The sequence below is a fragment of the Triticum urartu genome, chromosome 7 (assembly GCF_003073215.2).
Source record: "Triticum urartu cultivar G1812 chromosome 7, Tu2.1, whole genome shotgun sequence".
Lineage (NCBI taxonomy): Eukaryota > Viridiplantae > Streptophyta > Magnoliopsida > Poales > Poaceae > Triticum > Triticum urartu.
This window is the reverse complement of record NC_053028.1, coordinates 652682669-652701415: the sequence shown is the minus strand read 5'-3', so window position 1 is coordinate 652701415 and position 18747 is coordinate 652682669. Positions and strand designations below refer to the sequence as shown.

General features: G+C 42.2%; 3 protein-coding genes across 6 annotated transcripts; all 3 read left to right on the top strand.

The window, feature by feature from the left end:
• Positions 1-20: 20 nt before the first annotated feature.
• On the top strand, positions 21-5067 carry LOC125525296 (protein REVEILLE 6-like). 2 transcript variants are annotated; one of them, XM_048690294.1, is made up of 9 exons: positions 21-473; positions 1089-1146; positions 1408-1531; positions 1632-1793; positions 1876-1986; positions 2187-2296; positions 2883-2942; positions 4487-4581; positions 4667-5067. In XM_048690294.1, the coding sequence occupies exons 1-9, from the start codon at positions 193-195 to the stop codon at positions 4680-4682; spliced, it is 1017 nt and encodes a 338-aa protein (XP_048546251.1). In that variant the 5' UTR covers positions 21-192; the 3' UTR covers positions 4683-5067. The 2 variants fall into 2 exon arrangements, with proteins under 2 accessions (XP_048546251.1, XP_048546250.1); XM_048690293.1 differs by having other exon boundaries at positions 30-473; positions 1623-1793.
• A 1506-nt stretch (positions 5068-6573) lies between these two features.
• On the top strand, positions 6574-12015 carry LOC125525295 (probable LRR receptor-like serine/threonine-protein kinase At3g47570). Of its 3 annotated transcripts, none has more exons than XM_048690292.1 (3): positions 6574-6713; positions 6810-9870; positions 10041-10440. In XM_048690292.1, the coding sequence occupies exons 2-3, from the start codon at positions 7368-7370 to the stop codon at positions 10409-10411; spliced, it is 2874 nt and encodes a 957-aa protein (XP_048546249.1). In that variant the 5' UTR covers positions 6574-6713; positions 6810-7367; the 3' UTR covers positions 10412-10440. The 3 variants fall into 3 exon arrangements, with proteins under 3 accessions (XP_048546249.1, XP_048546247.1, XP_048546248.1); XM_048690290.1 differs by adding an exon at positions 10947-12015 and having other exon boundaries at positions 6575-9870; positions 10041-10735; XM_048690291.1 differs by having other exon boundaries at positions 6591-6713; positions 6804-9870.
• A 1077-nt stretch (positions 12016-13092) lies between these two features.
• LOC125523268 lies at positions 13093-16784 on the top strand. The gene is made up of 2 exons (XM_048688315.1): positions 13093-13327; positions 14046-16784. The coding sequence occupies exon 2, from the start codon at positions 14053-14055 to the stop codon at positions 16345-16347; it is 2295 nt and encodes a 764-aa protein (XP_048544272.1). The 5' UTR covers positions 13093-13327; positions 14046-14052; the 3' UTR covers positions 16348-16784.
• Positions 16785-18747: the final 1963 nt, after the last annotated feature.

Sequence of the window (18747 nt, the reverse complement as noted above, 5' to 3'; positions counted from 1 at the left end):
ACCGCACCGCACCAGAGGGAAAGAAAAGAAAAGGCGAGCGGCCCGACCCGAGCCATTCGTTCCCCGAGCAGCCAGGCCACACGCACGCACGCGCACCAGGGAGAGAGAGAGAGGAGGCGGAAACCCTAGCTCCCGCGGCGCACCTACCGCGGGCGTACAGTCAGCCGGTCGGCCGAGAGAGTCTGCCGGCGGATGGTGTCGATGAGCACGACGCCCAAGCCGCTCGAGGCCGGGGCGGCGGCGGCCGCGGTGGGGGGAGGCGGAGGGGACGGAGGGGGTGGGGGAGGGGGGAAAGGGGGGAAGGGGAAGGAGCAGCAGCAGCAGGTGGCGGTGGCCGCGGGGCCGCCGATGGCCGTGCCGGCGGACGCGGCGGAGGACGCCAGGATGAAGGTCCGGAAACCCTACACCATCACCAAGTCCCGCGAGAGCTGGACCGAGCCCGAGCACGACAAGTTCCTCGAGGCCCTGCAGCTGTGAGTTGCCCCTGCCCCCTCCCTCGTCTCGGGCGCGCATCTTCTTTTGCCTCGGTAGATAGATTCGGTCTGCGCATCCGCTCCGCGAAATGTGAAAAAATTCTGCTTTAGATGCTTTATCTTGGGCGGAGCGTGTTGATTCCTAGTTGGTTTTGGTTGTGGACCGAATTGGGTGGTGAGTTTTTTCCCGAATCTGTTAGAATTGCCCCCAGGCACTTCGATACACGCGTAGCATTTTGGGCTGTTCATAGAGTTTTTGGATTTTGATTCTTTCTCTGGCTGAAATGTGGTATAAGCATTTGGCGCGCGGTTCAGAGGTAGCAGAGGGCGTGCATACTAACAAAAGGCAGATGTGTTTTATTTATTAGATGTTTGTTTCAAGGCATTGGGGAGGTTTTATTGTACTTTTTGCAAGTTAGGATCCATGTCCAACTGATGTATCAGCAGGATTGTATACTTTTGGGTTTTGGTTGGAGAACATGGTGTATATCTGCAGAAAAAGTTGATTTTGACAAGGGGTTCAGCTATACATTTATATTAGTTATAGGTAGCGAGTATGTAACTGACAGTATTACTATAAAGGGATTCACCTCTTTTTTTTGTCTGTTATTATAGGTTTGATCGTGATTGGAAAAAGATAGAAGCATTTGTTGGCTCAAAAACTGTGATACAGGTATAGTTGGTAGCTATATTAGTATCTACAACTCCTTGCAAATGCTAGCTGAGCAAAACTTGAATAATGCTGGTCAAGCCTTTTAGTGTACCACACATTACATAAGCAAATTGTTCAACTTTTGGTGCACTTAAGTTATACTGGTGAAACAAGTTGAGTCTCATTACAAAAGTTGCACTCTTGTATTGTTTAAAACCACAATATCATGAAAAAAGTTGGCGTGCTAAACCTTCTTGGCATGCTGCGCATTTTCTGTAACAGATAAGGAGCCATGCACAGAAGTACTTTTTGAAGGTTCAGAAGAACGGTACAGGCGAACATTTACCTCCGCCTCGGCCGAAGCGTAAGGCAGCCCATCCATATCCGCAGAAGGCCTCTAAAACTGGTACTTACCGCTCATGTTTCTACTTTCTAGTCTCCAGCGTGAACTGTTTCTACTTCAGCAGTTCAGCGCTTGCTAACTAAAATTTGTTTAGCCCCTGTAGCATCCCAAGCTGTTTTACCACAACAACCTGCTCCTCCTCCCCCTCCTCCGAGGGATCAAGATGGTGTTAATGTGTCTATGGATGCATCTATGGTTGTACCAAGCACAAATGCAAATGCCGTGGTGCCTTCCTGGGACAATGCTCTTGTTCAACCTACACAAGGTCTGTTATTCACTATTGTCATAATGCCGATTGAAGACTAACGATTTATGAAGGAAGTACTGAAGTTTCACATGTTTGACAGTTACAAGTGCCATTGCCACAAATAACTGCTCTAGTAGTATAGAGAGCCAATCTGGAACGTGGCCAACCTCTGAAGCAGTTGAACAAGAAAATGTGCTGCCACAAATGCGGGGTAAGTTTCCTCTTTAGCCCGTGCAAATCCATCCTCACAACTGTTTTCTTGGCCATCAGCTTAGGCCTTACCTACTATGGAATTTATGATGTATTTTTCTTATTTAAACATTACTTTAAGCTAGAGATATCTCTGTGAGATCGATTCTATTTCTCACTGTATGTATTCTTACCTCTGCTGCTCCCTGGTTACACGTGCAGCTATGCCAGATTTTTCCCAAGTATACAACTTCCTGGGAAGTGTATTCGATCCAGATACAACTGGGCATTTGCAGAGGTTAAAGGCAATGGATCCTATTGATGTGGAAACGGTATGTCTGCTCTAAGGCCTCAATTTTTATTAGAACAGTTTTGTTGTTTCACCATTGTATTAGCTTTCCCATTTCAATGGAACTAATTCCTGTATGTCTCTGCCAAATTGCCACCTCCTTTTTGCTAGTTCAGGCTGTAGTCTTGGCTATAGTTTTCGTGTATAAATATTTGTTGACTACCAAAGAAGACTAAAATAGTCATGCCTTTTGATTAACATGATCATAGGAGAGATAGTTTCTGAATGTTTTGTCATAATTCTCTTATCCAGCTTTATTATTAGAATAAAAATTAGAAGCTACAATGTTTTGTAGAGTTTGTAAAATCTTGCAGTAATGTGTTAGATATGTGCGAGTTACGAAGAAGGATCACCTACATTTTGCATTTAATAAACAGTCCTTAGTCCTGATGCTCTCATTCCTTATAGTTTTGTTAAATTTCCTCGTGTACTGCATTTCATCGTTATCCATTCACCACTTGGAGTTCATGCATTTTATTACTATCATATGCTTATCTGTATTTTTCACACACAAACTTCTCCTTTTCACTTGCAATGAATATTGATCTGTTGAAGTGACTAATCTACAGGTACTACTGCTCATGCGAAATCTATCGGTGAACTTGATTAACCCAGAATTTGAGGCCCATGTAAGTTTTGTTTCTTCTTTCTTTGCCTTATATTGATGTTCTAATGCTTCTTAGTCCTTGCATACTATCCTTGTGCTTGACCACACCATACTTCGACCCAGTGGTGATAGCAGTGTTTTCAGATATTTTTATCATTGTTAGGTTACATCAGATTCCTAGGACACCCTAAAATTCCACTTTATGCTTCACAACAATAATGGAAATGGATTTCCCCCCTTCTTAGGTATTCTGATTTCGAAGTCATGGGTTCTTGACAGTGCACAGTGTGCTGAAATCTTGTTGAAGATTTTAAATGTATAATGCATTTTGTGGCAACCCAACTCCTTCATAACTTTATGAAACTTGTGGTGTATGGCAACAAATTCTATCACAACACTTGGTGTGACTGTAACTCAGAGCCACTAACAAATTAAATAGCTGCACACTCCTAACCTAGTATAAGTCTATGACCCTTTGCAAACACATGGAAATAAAGCACAAAGAATCTTTGCCTTATAGCACAAAATGAAATAAAATAAAGGAAAGAAGACGATGTAAAGCTCAGCCCAATCCCACCCTCTCATCTCTCTCTGAGACCTACACAGGAGAAGCGCATTCTGCTGCCTCTCTCTCTCTCCAGTTCATGGGAGAAGGCATGTGCTCCTGCTTTAACCTCCCGTGCCCCTGCCTGCTCAGCCAGCATATTTCCAGGGCCTACGACCTTGTCTGGAGGGGCGCCACAACTTTTATATATAGATATGGTACCGTATAACGACCACATAAAAAACATTTTCCCATGCTTTTTGCTAGGGAAAAAAATTCAAAAGGTCAACTAGCAGTTAATTTTATGGACTGCCAGTATTCATATTTTTAAGGGAAAACATGTAATTTTGATAAACATCTTTGATATATATGTTCATAGCAACTGTCTGTTAGTGCTATGGAAGCACATCAGGTAGCTACAGTGCCCTAGCACGCTTTGATTATCTCTGTCCCCGGACTATCTGATGGAATTTGAACTGTATCCATCTTTTTCAAGCATTACACTCCTGAGCGATCGTTGATCTTCATGAAAACTGTAATGATGCGTTGACCTTAGAAATAATATATGAAACATTTATTCCCTAAACAACCCTGCAAAGATGCAATTTTGTGGTCTTCAAAGATAACCGCTGGTACATACTCCCTCCGTCCTTTAAAAAGTGTACTTCCAACTTTGTTGGAGAGTCAAACTATCTCAAAGTTTGACCAAGTTTGTGCAAAAATATATCAATGTTTGTGAAATTAAATAGGTATGTGATGAAAGTATATTTTATCACAAATCTAATGCTACTAATTTGATGGCATAAATGTTGATGTGTTATTATATAAACACGGTCAAATATAAAAAAGTTTGACTTTCCAAGAAAGTTGGAAGTACACTCTTTAAAGGACGGAGGAAGTATTAGCCATGTTGATAAGCGGCATTGCATGTATTTTGCACACAACTATGGAAATTAATTCATTGCTTGATTTGTTCCAGTGTATTGTTCTGAACCGACTGATTTACCTTTTTTTGATTGCAGAGGCAGTTGCTCTCGTCGTATGGTTCTGGTGGAGACGAAAATAAACCTGAAGGCATGGAAAATCTCGGGTCCCAGAGTAGCCATCTCCCATCCATGTAAGAATTCAGTCTCTTTCCATGTTCATATGCTTGTGGCCTAAAAATGTACTGCATCTGAACAGTGACCATTTATGTTTTCCAGGGTAACGAGTGAGTGAGCGAGCATCAGCCATTCACCATAGCAGCTTCAGTTGTTTCCAAGAGACGCTTGTGTTCTCCTTGTACTGGTCCTGTCGGCGTCTAGTCTGGCTATTTATGAATGTTGGTTGGGGCAGTGACATTTGTACAGCTTCCGAGATGATGCTCTAACCCTAGGCTAGTGTTGCTTATCAAGTTGGTGTAGATAGCCAGTTTTGTGTGCTCAAGCAATTCTTTTCCCTAGGGTGGGGCATAGCTCAAGATGGTTCTTGTATGTATACACCGATAAGTATGCGCTCGTGGATGTACATATGTGTTATTGTGTAAACGTTTGAGATACTGCGAGTATCCTATCAAGGCAAATAATAAGCTGAATAATAATCCAGCTGGGTGTATTCTCCACTACAATGTAACGACGTGCAGCCTGATGCTGTGCAATGTGAGTTCTGAAATGAGCATCTGCCCTAACAATACTGTGACTTTTAAAACTTGTGCTTCTGTCATTAGTCATAAAGCGTTTGAGCTTCATGCCTTCATCCATGGCGTGCTCATGTCAAATTTCACCTATGTGTCACCTCTGTGCTGTTTGTTTCGTATTGCTGGTGTTCGAAAACTTTGATTTTCCTTGTGCTGAGTTCCGGTGCATCCTGAAATCTGTAGCTCTTTGGTCTGTTGAGTTCTGGTGGCACCCTGAAATCCGTAGATTTGGTCTCCGCCTCAGAACTCGCTGCATCGAAACAGGTGCGGTGTAGATGCCTTCTTGTTGCTGGTGTTTGTTTGAGATGGGATGATAATTGGTTTGAAATGTTCAAATTCAGGAACTGCTGGGAACTGTTCTGTCTTTTAAAATGGCAAGGGCTAGTCCTGGACTGTCTCATCCTTTTTTTTTAGATCACCAGGGAGAGCTCCTTGTCTCCATTTTCATTGATAAGAAGGATGAACCCAGCTCAACAAAGCTGGTCACGCAATACGTGCAGAAAGAAGTAAAAAAACCTACAGGAACCACATGATTCAGAAATATGCTAAGTTTTCATCAAACTCCCAGAAACTAAACATCACTCAGCCACTAGAAAGAAATACGATGCCAGAATTACACAGGCCCTTTCTTTCTCTTCATACCACTTGCAGTGAAGCCAGTAGATAGCATGCAGTGTGGAGACAGGGCTTGCAATAGCGGCAGCAGTATTCAGAAGCTCCCTGAGGGCGCCAGATGCTTCTACAACTCTCCAGAATATGCAGCAGGTGAGACTCCAGGCAATAAGAGCATAATTGGTTTGATGCGGCATTGCCAATATTTGACAAAATCAAAAGTTGGTATTTTTTTGCGAGATTGACAAGAAAAGTTGGTAGCCAATAGTCAAATATTTAGCATCTGTCGAATATTGGCATGCCAACTTTTGACATCGGAACAATTATGCTCTAAGTCACCCTTGAGGTCGAGGCTGACGGACGGCCAGAGCCACCGGCGACCACCATCACATCTGCATTGTCAACCCTTTGCCTCATCATCATCACGTTTTTAGGCGATTGCAACATTACATTTGCTCACCAGCAATTTTCTTTTGAACAATATTATTTCTTGGCAAACCTGAACGATATCCTTCACCAACGGAGATGCAACGAAGCAGCGCAGGATCAGGCGAGAGCTTTGACTAACTCCACACCTGGCCGACATCACAGCCGTCCATACCCACACGGACGGCCGGCGATTGATTTCTTACCGTCCCCGGCCCAGCCCAGGCACACACCTGTCTCGCCCCTCCCGTTCTCCGGCGTCTCCGCCACAGATCGGCCGGCGGCCCCCGTCCGCACCCATCGACCCACGCCGCGCCCCCAACAGCCGTCGACATTGGCCGCCTACTGGAGCGGCGCCACCACCGCGTGCCACCTCCTTGCCAACGAAGTGGGGGAGGGAGGCCGGGACGGCGGTAGTCGGGATGCGGTCCACGCCGGCGCTCATGGCGGGTGGCCCCCGTCGGCTGGAGCTGCCGGTGGCGATGGCGGTGCTCTCACCTCTGGCCCGGTGCTCATGGAGGCTGCGAAGCCTGAAGGTTCGAGATTGCAAGCTTCAATTCAGAGATTATTTCTTATGAATTCCTACACGTGTGTTCGAGATTATTTTTGATGAATTCCTGCTTTAGTTTCAGAGCTTGCAAGCTCGGTGAATCAGATACTAATCTTATTGGCTTGAATTGGCTGCTTTAATCTAATGGGAAAATCAGCCCATGGCATGGAAGTAGAGGAAAGTCTGCACTGCACAGGTCTACATCCAATGGGAAATCGGATTTTATGGAGTGACGAATTCTCTGATTGGCAATATGATTGCGCCACATGAACATGAAATTCCAACTTAACCTGCCTTTTCTCCACATCCAATTTATTGCCGTTTCCTGCAACATCGTTGGAATATTTCAAACTGTTGAAATTATGTCACACCTTCAACTACAAGACACTGAACATTGCACTAGTCATTTTCACACACACTTTTTTCACTTGTGATTGAGAGATTTGTTGTAAATAAGTGGTTATATACCAGCATCCAATATCCTCATTGGCCGACCCCGGAGAGTGATAGGGATTATCGCCTATTTAACGACATGTACACAAGGAGAGAAGTGCAGGGTACTACATTCGTTGAGGACCTACAGCTCCACCCACCACCCCACCTCCTTGCTCAACCATGAAGACATGCATGGCAGCTTTTCATGGTCCATCTTCTCACTCATACCCTCCTTTATCTCACACCCAGCTCTTCTCAACCCACCAGCAACCAAAGTAGCAACTACAGCGCCGATCTCCCTGTGCTCCTATCATTCAAACCGTTGATAACCGGTGATCCTACAGAGGCACTGTCCTCTTGGTCTTGGGACCCTGTCAGGAATGGCACGAGCACGGTGCCGTTGCTGAGCAGGAACTACCTCTATGGTTCCATGCCTGCTTCTCTAGGTCTCCTATCAAACCTCACATCTCTCAACGTTACCCATAACAATCTGACTGGTGATATTCCCATGTCATTCTCCAACCTCACAGCACTCACGAACCTTAGCATGCATAGCAACTACTTCCATGGCCAAATCCCCAGCTGGCTCGGCAACCTGACTTCACTGACACACTTAGGATTAGCCCAGAACAGTTTCAATGGCCATCTCTCTCCAGCTCCTGGTAAGATGGCTAATCTTGTTATATTTGACATCACAGCTAACAGACTGGAAGGCCCTTTTCCTCCATCCTTGTTCAATCTTTCTTCCGTCACAGACTTCCGCATCAGCTTCAACCAGTTTTCAGGATCTCTGCCACTTGATATTGGCTTTAAGCTTCCCAAGCTACGTATTTTCGCCACAAATGGGAACCAATTCGTTGGACCAATACCAGCCTCCTTGTCAAATGCATCCGCACTTAAAGATTTGTTTTTTCGCGGAAATCAGCATCATGGGCTGATTCCACAGGACATTGGCATCCATGGTCATATCCGGATATTTTCCTTAGGACACAATTTTCTTCAAACCACAGAGCGTAGGGATTGGGATTTCCTCACATCCTTAACCAACTGTAGCAACCTGACAATACTAGACCTTGAACAAAGCAACCTCGAAGGTGTTATGCCAGTCACTATTGCCAACCTATCTACAGAGCTCTACTGGCTTACAATAGGCAGAAACAAAATAGCTGGGACCATACCTGCAGGTTTAGGAAAGTTTCAAAAACTTAGAAAGGTCATCCTCGCAAATAGCCTTTTCACGGGCACTCTGCCTCTGGATATTGGCCAGATTCCTGGCCTCCAGTATCTTGACCTATCCCATAATAGATTCTATGGGCGGATTCCACAGTCATTAGGCAATATCACACAATTGAGCAACCTCTCTCTATCTAATAACTTTCTAGATGGCAGCATTCCAGCAAGCCTTGGTACCCTCACAAAACTTGTATCTCTGGATCTTTCCGCTAACTCCTTGATGGGGGAAATCCCACAGGAGATACTTAGTATTCCCTCTCTTACCTTACTTCTCAACCTCTCCAGCAATGCTCTAAGTGGCTCCATTCCAACACAGATAGGGAAGTTGAACAGCCTTGGCATAATCGACCTATCAATGAACAAGATGTCTGGTGAAATCCCAGACGCTCTCAGCAGTTGCGTCCAACTGAATTTCCTAAATTTGCAAGGAAATATTTTGCAAGGGCAAATACCGAGAGGCTTTTCTTCTTTGAGAGGCCTCGAAAAGTTGGATCTTTCCAATAATAACTTAGCAGGACCTGTACCTGAGTTCCTCCTGAGTTTGGAGCTCCTAACGTATCTAAACCTCTCTTTCAACAACTTATCTGGCCCCGTTCCAAATACAGGGATCTTTCACAATGCCACTGTATTGTTGCTCCCTGGTAATGGCATGCTATGCGGGGGTCCCCCATCCTTGCAACTCCCTTCATGCCCATATAGCCAGGCTTCGCAGCATCGGCGTCGAGTCATACTCTTTTGCATTGTTGGAATTTTGATCTTCTTCATGTGCTCCCTAACTGCATGCTACTTGATGAAGACAAGAATCAAACCAAACAGTGGTGCTGATCAAGAAATCGAATTTCGCCATGAGATGCATGAGAGGATATCCTATGCTGAGATAGATGCAGCAACAGAGTCATTCTCACCGGCAAATTTGATTGGTTCTGGAAGTTTCGGCAACGTGTACATAGGAACTCTAAATCTTGATGAGAGTTTATATACTGTAGCAATCAAGGTTCTCAATCTTGGCAAACGAGGAGCTAATAGAAGCTTCTTGAGAGAGTGTGAAGCCCTAAGGAAGATTCGACACCGGAAACTCGTCAAAGTGATCACTGTGTGTAGCAGTTTGGACCGTAATGGTGATGAGTTCAAGGCACTTGTCTTAGAATTTGTCTGCAATGGAAATTTAGATGAGTGGCTGCATCCAAAAGCAATGACTAACAGCATGACCTTTAGAAGGCTAAGTTTGATGGAAAGGCTATGCATTGCTCTTGATGTTGCAGAGGCATTAGAATATCTTCACCATCAAATTGAGCCATCCATAGTTCACTGTGATATCAAACCATGCAACATCCTTCTAGATGATGACATTGTTGCGCACGTTACCGACTTTGGTCTAGCAAAGATAATGCATACTGAAGAATGCGAGCATGGTGGTGGTGGAACTGAAAGCAGCTCACTTGTAATTAAAGGCACAATTGGATACGTTGCACCAGGTCAGCAACATTTTAAACTCATTTAGGAATATTTATATTTATATTATTTGATTCAATATCAGTTTGGCAGATTTCACTTGACAAGCTAAATTGAATTGATGAGTGAAATCTGCCAAATTTGTGTCTACTCATTGCATAGCGAGTAACATATTTGTCTACATGTTTTTCAGAGTATGGCTCAGGATCCAAACCCTCCACGGAAGGCGACGTATATAGCTATGGGGTGTTGCTATTGGAAATATTTACTGGAAGTAGGCCAACTGACAATTTCATGGATGGTGTGACAGGCCTTGTCGGCTATGTCAGGATGTCCTATCCTGATAAGCTACTGGAAATATTGGATGCTAGTGCAACCTACAGCGGAGACACGCAGCATATCATTGATATATTCTTATATCCTATGTTTAAGCTTGCCCTAGCTTGCTGCGAGGATTGCCCAAGGCACAGAATGAAGATAGATGATGTAGTCAAGGAATTGAACATCATAAAGAGAGCACGTGCAGCTCATAAGGCTGTCCATGAGTTTCGAGCAACCGCCTAATCCATAGGCGAGCAATGAAGCGTTATGATCATCTTTTCTGTGTGCACCCTGATGCTATGGAAATGGAATGGGAGTTCTGAAATGTGCTTCTAAAACTTATGCTTCTGTTATTTGATCATATAGTGTTTGGACTTCATCTGAGGCGTGCTCATATCGAAGTTCACCGGTGTGTGTGCTGTTTTGTATTGCTGGCGTTCGGTGCCTGGAATTCCCTGAAGTTCAGTTCTGGTGCCATCCTGAAATCTGTAGCTTGGTCTGTACAGTTCTCGTGCCGTCCTGAAATCCATAGCTTGGTCTCCGCCTCCGAACTCGCCGTATCAGCAGGTGCGGTGTAGGTGTTTTCTCGTTGCCGGTGTTCTGTTGAGATGGGATGAGATTTAATTTGAAATGCTTAAATTCGTAAACTGCCCGGAACTGTTCTTTCTAGCATTAAAATTGATTTCAGGGGCTAGTCCTGTCCGGTCTTGTTGTTTCTGTTTCTTTGTTCACACACACACAGAAAAACATTTTTGCTCTTCTTTGTGTCGTTCTGCAGGGGTAGTCCTCCATGTCAGCACTCACTACTCACATTCAGTGTGTCGCCTTGGATAAGCTGACAAGCGGACCCTCCCTGTCAGCAGTTATGATGAAGCATTCGAGGCCATTTGTTGATCAAGCATTAATTGTAGGAGAATTATCACTGTCTTAGCTTCAGCTGATGACTGGATGCAAATCTATACGGCCTTCTGCCAGATAACCTGCTAGTAATTTTTCACTCTGTCAAAAAGCTCCCAAGCAGTATAATACCGGCGTGTTGAATTCAAACGGCTCGGGTAATTTATGGGCTGCCACGGCTCTCTTACATCTTTTATGATGGAAAATCAGATGTCTAAGTGTGATTTCAGAAAGGAAAAGAAAAAAGAAAAGGGGCAAAAGAAAAAGACAAAAGGAGAAGGAAACGGAAAAGTGTGTCTACAAATGCAATGGAGCCCTCAGGAACAGAAATAGCATCTGCAGATTTCAGAAAGAAAAGGGCCAGATCGTGTATGACTGTACATGGAAATAATTATGTTCTGATGAGCTTCGGTTTAACTGCAACACTGGCTGAATTTCTGAAGACAGTAGAGGTGGATTACATATGTCTAAACCAAAGAGATCTGTGATTTTATTGGCGATAGACTGAAGATTTTAAAAAAAATCAGATGGGTCAAGGCCCTGGGCCCAAATGGGTTGTCCAAATAATATCTTTGTGAACTTGTGATGAGGTTCTAACTGTTTTTTTTTTTGCCACATGAACCTACTATATTACTCTATCCGTTCGCATTCACATTGGCGTTCTCGTTTTTCTTCGTTTAACTTTGGCCATTAGTTTGACCAATAATGCATGTGTTGTCTGTTATAATTTTTTTCATCATCGGATCTTTTCGAACAAGAATTTGATGATATAGTTTTGTGACCCACAATCCTTGTTTAGTTGGTTAAATTTATGGTCCAACTCGAATTTTGAAATATGTGCACACCACGTAATTTAGGAGGAAGGGAGTACCCTTGTAACGAAATGTATCTTGTCCACCGTCGATCTGTATCGAAAGTAAGCTCGTTCTGGATAGCTTACTTTTATTTCATCTTTGCATTGAACAATGTTGTATGTACTGCTTGGGATTCCTACCGAAAATTTGTTGAGGGATACACTTATGCGGCATTATAGATGTGTGTGTTTGTGTGCGTGCGCGCCTGTGTGTGTTACTCGTTCTATCATTACCCCTACTACATAGAACAAAATGCCCAATCCCTTTCAGGGAAAAGGTCAAGGGCATGCGCGGGTTAATTTAGTCTCATTATTTCTCATAACACTCAAACTCTGTTTTCTGTAGCAATCTCAAGCATATTTGGAAATAGTCTACCATGTAGTAGATGGTTAACCTACACAAAAAGGCCGAAGACATGTGATTACCTTATTTAAGATTATATAAATTTTGCTAATATAGTTTGAAAGTTTAACCTTTCATTTTTACATGTGTTATGATTCACAGTTGTTTTCATTGGCTAGAAAACTTGGCATCAATGGTTGATGATACTTGGATATAAGTCGTGTTTGGATATGTATTTGTAAATTTGAGATTATTCATACTAATCCTTTCCCTTTCACCATTGTTTGCATGTTGTTTTTATAGAGCAATCAAAATAGCCACAATATGCTCAAATAACAATAGAATATCTAATGACTTTGGTAAAATTGTACTTTCTCTGATCCATATTAATTGATCAACGACAATTAATATGGATCGGAGGGAGTAGTATACAAATCTTAAATAATAAATATAACATATCATTTTTATTTTATATTAAAACATGTTATTATAACTTATAGATGTTCCCTGCGCACAAAAAAAATCAGCAACTTCGGGCAACTATTTATTTAGTAACAGAGGACTCTAGCAGATGCTTGTCCAACTGGACCGCTTCCCAGACGAGATTAGTTAACTTATCCATCACATGTGTCGACTAGTGTGTATTCTTGCACAATGTTGGATATCAAGCTAAGGCTTTAGCTCTTTCATCATTTATGATGGAAAAGCAGATGCCAAATTACGTTTCGAGAAAGAAAAGAAAAGGAAAGGGGAGATAAAGAAAATAAATAAAGGAAAAAGAAAGAATGTGTCTACAAATACAGTGCAGCCTGGAGGAACATCAATAAAGCATTTGCTGGTTGTAGAAGCAAGGAACAAATCCACCTTAGCTTTGGTTTAAAGACTAAAGCAGCAATAAGATATGGCCAGAATCCAGTTGTTAAGTACCCCCAACTGCACGCGACGTACTAAGCTTAGCTCCAGACTATTTTGTACTCACTAGCGCTCACGCAGACTTAAGTTCGGAAGAAAACGTTGCAGCCGGGAGGTGCGTGCAAATCTTGGCTTATTCGGCTGCCACCTTCAGGTAAACAAACCCCGGCCTTAGCTGTTGTTCTTTTAGGCCTCCTTTGGTTTATAGGATAGCAATCTTATAGAAATAGAAAAATTATAGGAAGTGAGATGACATGCATGCATCTCAATACCTATAGAGAAAAAAATGTTATTTGATGCATAGGGTACGAATTTTTTTCATTAAATGTAGGCTAATGTTTTTTTCCTCCAAAATGTGAAGGAACTAAAAGGCTTCAAGGGAATTTTTTTCTTTGCAAATCCTATCTTATAGAGTTTCTATAAAATTCCTACAAACCAAAGGAGGCCTTAGAAAGAAAGAGGAAAACCGACTAGAGTTTTTTTTGAAGTAAGAAACAGAGTTCATAAGCATTTTTTATTTGTCAGTAAAGCCTTATTAACCTGATCTACCTATATACTTACTATATGCATTGTAGTGGCAAGTATAATGGTGTTATTTTAGCGGTACCACATAGAATGTTGTCAAGAGAAAAAAATTTAGCCAAGAAATGGCCTCTTAGAATGAAAATAAGAAAATTGTCCCCATTTTAAATCTACTACATCGTAGACTAGTACTATATTTCCATGTGCATACGAGCATTAGTGGCAACAGATGACACCAAAAGATATTGTATTGTATAACATTCTTTTGTCTTCTCTACGAGCAAATTTTAATTGGTACATACCCTAATGCTGATCTTGTTAATTTTCTTCTTGTGTGTACTCATGTTCAGGCAAATCATGTCTGGTTGCGACGAACATGAAATAGCAGACTTCTCTAGGGTCGTTGGAGGACAGACGTTGCAAGTGAATGCTCTCCTGATAGGGAATACCATCCTAATGGGGGTCATGGTCGGGATAGGCGCTTACGGCCATCACTACCGCCACCATCCATTGACTCGCTTCCTCTTCCTTGGTGCCACCATATTATTCTTACCCATCGTCTCCTACACTGTATCCATCACTAATAATCAGAATATTGTGACTGTTCTCTCCAGTAGAAATAGAATGGTGACAGGGTTGTGTCGAAGCAATCACAGATTTATGGTCTTATTATGTGCTACCGTTGTTCAGATTGTTGGTATCAATACCACCGCAATCGTTGCCGCTGATGTTAGAGAAGGTCGAAGCATTCCTCCCCCTACAGTACTACTTGTGCAAGCAATATGGACTACCTACCTTGGATTCAACATCATAAAAGGTCCAAATGCAATGTCCCTACAAAATGCCATCAAATATATAACATTGCTTGCCATTTTTTCACCATTTCCACTTATCTTTGCCAAAATAGTCTTGAAGTATTATGCCTGGTACCATGCCAAACAAGCATTTGCATTTGGACGCAATCCTCGTCTTATTGTTGGATACATGGAGCAGCTACCAGATAGAAGTTATCATGCTGAGGTGGCCGGTGAGTATACACCTCCCCTACTTATTGTTTCAAGGGAGGACACTATGTTGGTAGAGAAGCAGCCCCATGGTTACCGGATGTGCAATACAGCTGATAGGACAAGGATAAACAACAACGCGGGCTTAGTGACCATTGACAAAGTTTGGGAGTTGGATGGCATTCTTCTCAAGTCAAAAACTCAGTTCAAAGATCTATGTTTTTCATTTGCATTGTTCAAGATGTTACGGTGTCGTTTTGCAAAATATACCGTCACTGAAGCTGGATTCATGAAGGCTCAAAACTTCTTATGGCATGTGCTGCTCGAGGATAGTGATGATACGCAGATACTGGGGGTGATTGCATCTGAGCTTTCTTTTCTTCACGATTATTATTATTCATCCCTTCCAATATCATACTCCAAGAGCTGGATACCAATCTGGAGCATATCCATTTCCATCTTAAGCATTGGTTACTGCTTATTTATCACAATGATTTTGATGGCATATCTCGTGGCAAGTGGAGTGGCGAGTGGAGCTGAATGGCAGGTTCTTTGTCAAGTAAATTGCATGGGAAGTCCCTATGGAACTGGTGATACCAAACATTTTGGAAGTGTGTGGTTTCACTGGTTTGATGTATTGCCATTGCTTTCACTTGGTGCATTAGTCATGCTTTCCGAAGCGAGGGAAATTGCGTCGTACATCTGCTCTGACTGGACTAAAGTAGCCTTATTGTGCCACTATATTTCTTCGCGTGAATATCCTACATTGCCAAAATGGATTGGCTTATTGTTGCAGTGTAGATGCAAGCTAGTGGAGCCTTGGCAGGATAAAATGAGCCAATGCTCAATCCTAGTGCTCCGCCGAAGAAAAACTCCATTGGCTCTCCTCAGGCGTCTCATTCCTCTGCCTGAGCAAAAGAAGAACGTTAAGGTACCCAGAGAAGTGAAGGCTGCCATTGTCAACACACTGAGAAGCATCAGGGGAGATCTGAGAAACGGCATGATGTCTCTGCAGCAGTTGGGCATTCAAGTTGGTGGCAACTTCCTCCAAGCATGCAATGCCAAAGGTACATCCGACGCCTTGCTTTCTTGGCACATCGCCACAAGCATCTTTGAGGTGAGGTACCCACACTCAACAACTTCTGGCCATGCAAGTGTCGCCACCCACTTGTCACGCTATTGCGCCTACCTGGTGTCATATTCTCCGGAGCTACTTCCTGATGACGATGCATGGAGCAATAGCATGTACAAGGCCACCAAGAAAGACGCCGAGCGCGTCCTCTCAGGCCGCATCGCCAAGCCAACACCGGAGCTGCAATATCGACACTTGGTGGAGCTGCTGACTGCGAGATCCAAGCATGAGGTGCTCAAGGACGGTGCAAAGCTCGGCGAGCAACTGGTGGAGTTCATGGAAGGGGAGGAGGCGGGGTGGAAGGCTCTGGCTGAATTTTGGTGCAAGTTGTTGTTGTACATCGCTCCATCGGATAACCTCGATGGGCACGCGGAGGCGATCGCCCGGGGTGGCGAGCTGGTAACACTCCTGTGGGCACTGCTCACCCATTTTGGGGTTGTCAGTAGGCGTAAGGCCACCTCCACTACCAATACTACTACTACTACCACCGCCACGAGTGCTTCTCATGTCGTTTAAGCACTTACGGCAGTGTGTATTATACTATTATGAGTGAAGTGCATCAAAGGTCCTCGAACTATTTTAGAGGTGTTACGTAGGTCCTCGAATTATGAAAAGGGTCATTCAGGTCCTCAAAGTGCAATATGCGTGTCATCCAAGTCATCGAACTATTTTAGAGGTGTCATGTAGGTCCTTGAACTATTTTAGAGGTGTCACATACGTACACACTTATTGCACTTCAAGGATTTTTAAGGACCTGGATGACACTTTTCATAGTTCGAGGACCTATGTGACACCTTCAAAATAGTTCAAGGACCTAGGGTGCACTTCACTCTACTATTATTTCAAGTTTAGCTAGCAGCTGGCTGTTATGCTGCATTAATTAGTTCCTTCAATGTTGTCCTACGGTTTGCTGAATTTGTTGTAATGATGAACGTTTTGTTTAGACTGGGTGAACCACGAGCTTGCATTTACATTTCTGTATTATAAATTATTTTGCACAATCTCTTTCGCTTTTGCCTAGTTTTGCTTATTCATGGCGTTGAGTTCTAACTTGTAAACCAGCGTCAGGTCTAGCTTTTACTGATCTCCCGACTCCTGACTGACAAAGCCAAGAAGAACTGTTGGTTGTTCTTCTTGGGTGGCTCCGACTTCCGAGGAGCTTCTCCGCACTGCAGGTCATCAACAATCCAGGTTGGGCAGTGCTTAGCAGACAGGAGTTTGACGGAGAACAGACATAAAAACACGACGAACATGGCCTGAGTTGTAAACGTCAATGTTTTTTGCATGGGAAGGCACACGGAACTGCGCGACTCTTGGCTCCATGAGACTTTAAGGAAGCAGTTTTCCTTTATGGAAAGTGTCCTTTTGTTCGCGAGCTCAAATTCCACCTATGAGGGATTTTATTTTTATTTTTTTGAAGTTTAAAAAATTCAGAACTTTTTGGCAACAAACATTGAGGGATTGTCTACATAAATACATGCAGAATTTTGTGAAGACAAATTATTCTTAATGTTTTAAAAAAGTTCCAAAATGCTTTAACATCGTCTTTTTCTTGGCCCAGAGCGTTTATGAATAGGTTTTCTAAATGAAAATTTGTACATATGTAGGCAATTTGTCCATGTTTATTGAAAACAGTTTTTCTTTTACTATTTATACATTGTACTGTTTACGAGGGAGAATTTGAACTTGAGCAGAAACTTCAAGCACCTTTGCAGTGTTTACAACTTAGTTTCCTTTGCACATTGTGAGTTTGTGACAATACACAATAGTAGACTTCACACATTTGATGGAACTGTGAGATAACATGGAGCAACAAATCTTTGAGCATTTGTGCTTTTCAAATTAGCAGTTAATTTTTTTCATTACAGTAGATAATACTCCAGCCACACATGTTGGCTTTCGGACTCCAAGGCAGTACCGAATTTGGCTAACTCTAATTAGAAATTTCTTATTTTACGGCCACTGCGATAGATTGTTGCTGTAACGCTCAGGGGTCTGCGTAATCGGTCAGCCCAACTATTTTTTTTCTAGTTTTCTTCCGTGAACATCTTTTTGGTATATGGTTTTTATTCTAATTAATGAACAATGCTTTAAATTCATTAATGAGTTATTTATTAAGTATATGATTTCTAAAAGGCTTGTATTTTTAAAATTTCATGAACATTTTTGTTTCATGTATTTTTTATTTTTAAACATAATGAACATTTCTTACAATTTGTAAATATTTTATAAATTCTGAACACTATTTAAAATCTATGAATGTTTTAAAAATAAATGGTGAACAACTTGTTAATTCATAAAATTAAAATTTCAATAATTTTTGTCCTATAATAAATGATTTATCTTTTTGAGCTAGTAGTTGCTAGTTTTCCCATCATCTTTTTTTTACTTAGGATTGAATATCACCAATTTTCTCCATGAGCCGCACCAAGCACACTGGTTGGGACAGCCCACTGCATGTTTTAGCGACCATCTCTGGCTGAATGCGTAGAATAACAGCCTCCCGTATTGTATGTGGTAGTTCACTCTTAGCACTTTGGGCCGTTTAGATTCTTTCATTTTTTACGATAAAATATTAAGTGATATTATTTATATGTCCATTGATAACTCAATTAAGTGATGTTATTTTAATACAAAGTATAAAACATACACATGTTGTCAAGTTATTAATAGACAGACCAGAATTTGCAAGCTACATTTGACAATGAAAACACCGGTCAGGAATCAATGCTAATGGTTCAACTTAATACTCTAGTAGATTCTACAATTATGAATACATCATCATACTAAAATTTGCTATTAAGATTTGTTTGACCGTAGTTTTAGATATCTCTACCATGGCATTAAAAGATATAAAAATATACATAAACACTCACACACACACACAACACATAATTCACATTATAGTTTATGCAG

Bases quoted from the DNA above. Each gene is read 5' to 3' on its own strand.
- LOC125525296 (XM_048690293.1), top strand. From the start codon at position 193: ATGGTGTCGATGAGCACGACGCCCAAGCCGCTCGAGGCCGGGGCGGCG. The intron at 1,794-1,875 runs GTCTGTTATTCA...CATGTTTGACAG, and splicing joins TCTTGTTCAACCTACACAAG to TTACAAGTGCCATTGCCACA. The intron at 2,943-4,486 runs GTAAGTTTTGTT...TTTTGATTGCAG, and splicing joins ACCCAGAATTTGAGGCCCAT to AGGCAGTTGCTCTCGTCGTA.
- LOC125525295 (XM_048690290.1), top strand. From the start codon at position 7,368: ATGGTCCATCTTCTCACTCATACCCTCCTTTATCTCACACCCAGCTCT. The intron at 9,871-10,040 runs GTCAGCAACATT...CATGTTTTTCAG, and splicing joins AATTGGATACGTTGCACCAG to AGTATGGCTCAGGATCCAAA.
- LOC125523268 (XM_048688315.1), top strand. From the start codon at position 14,053: ATGTCTGGTTGCGACGAACATGAAATAGCAGACTTCTCTAGGGTCGTT.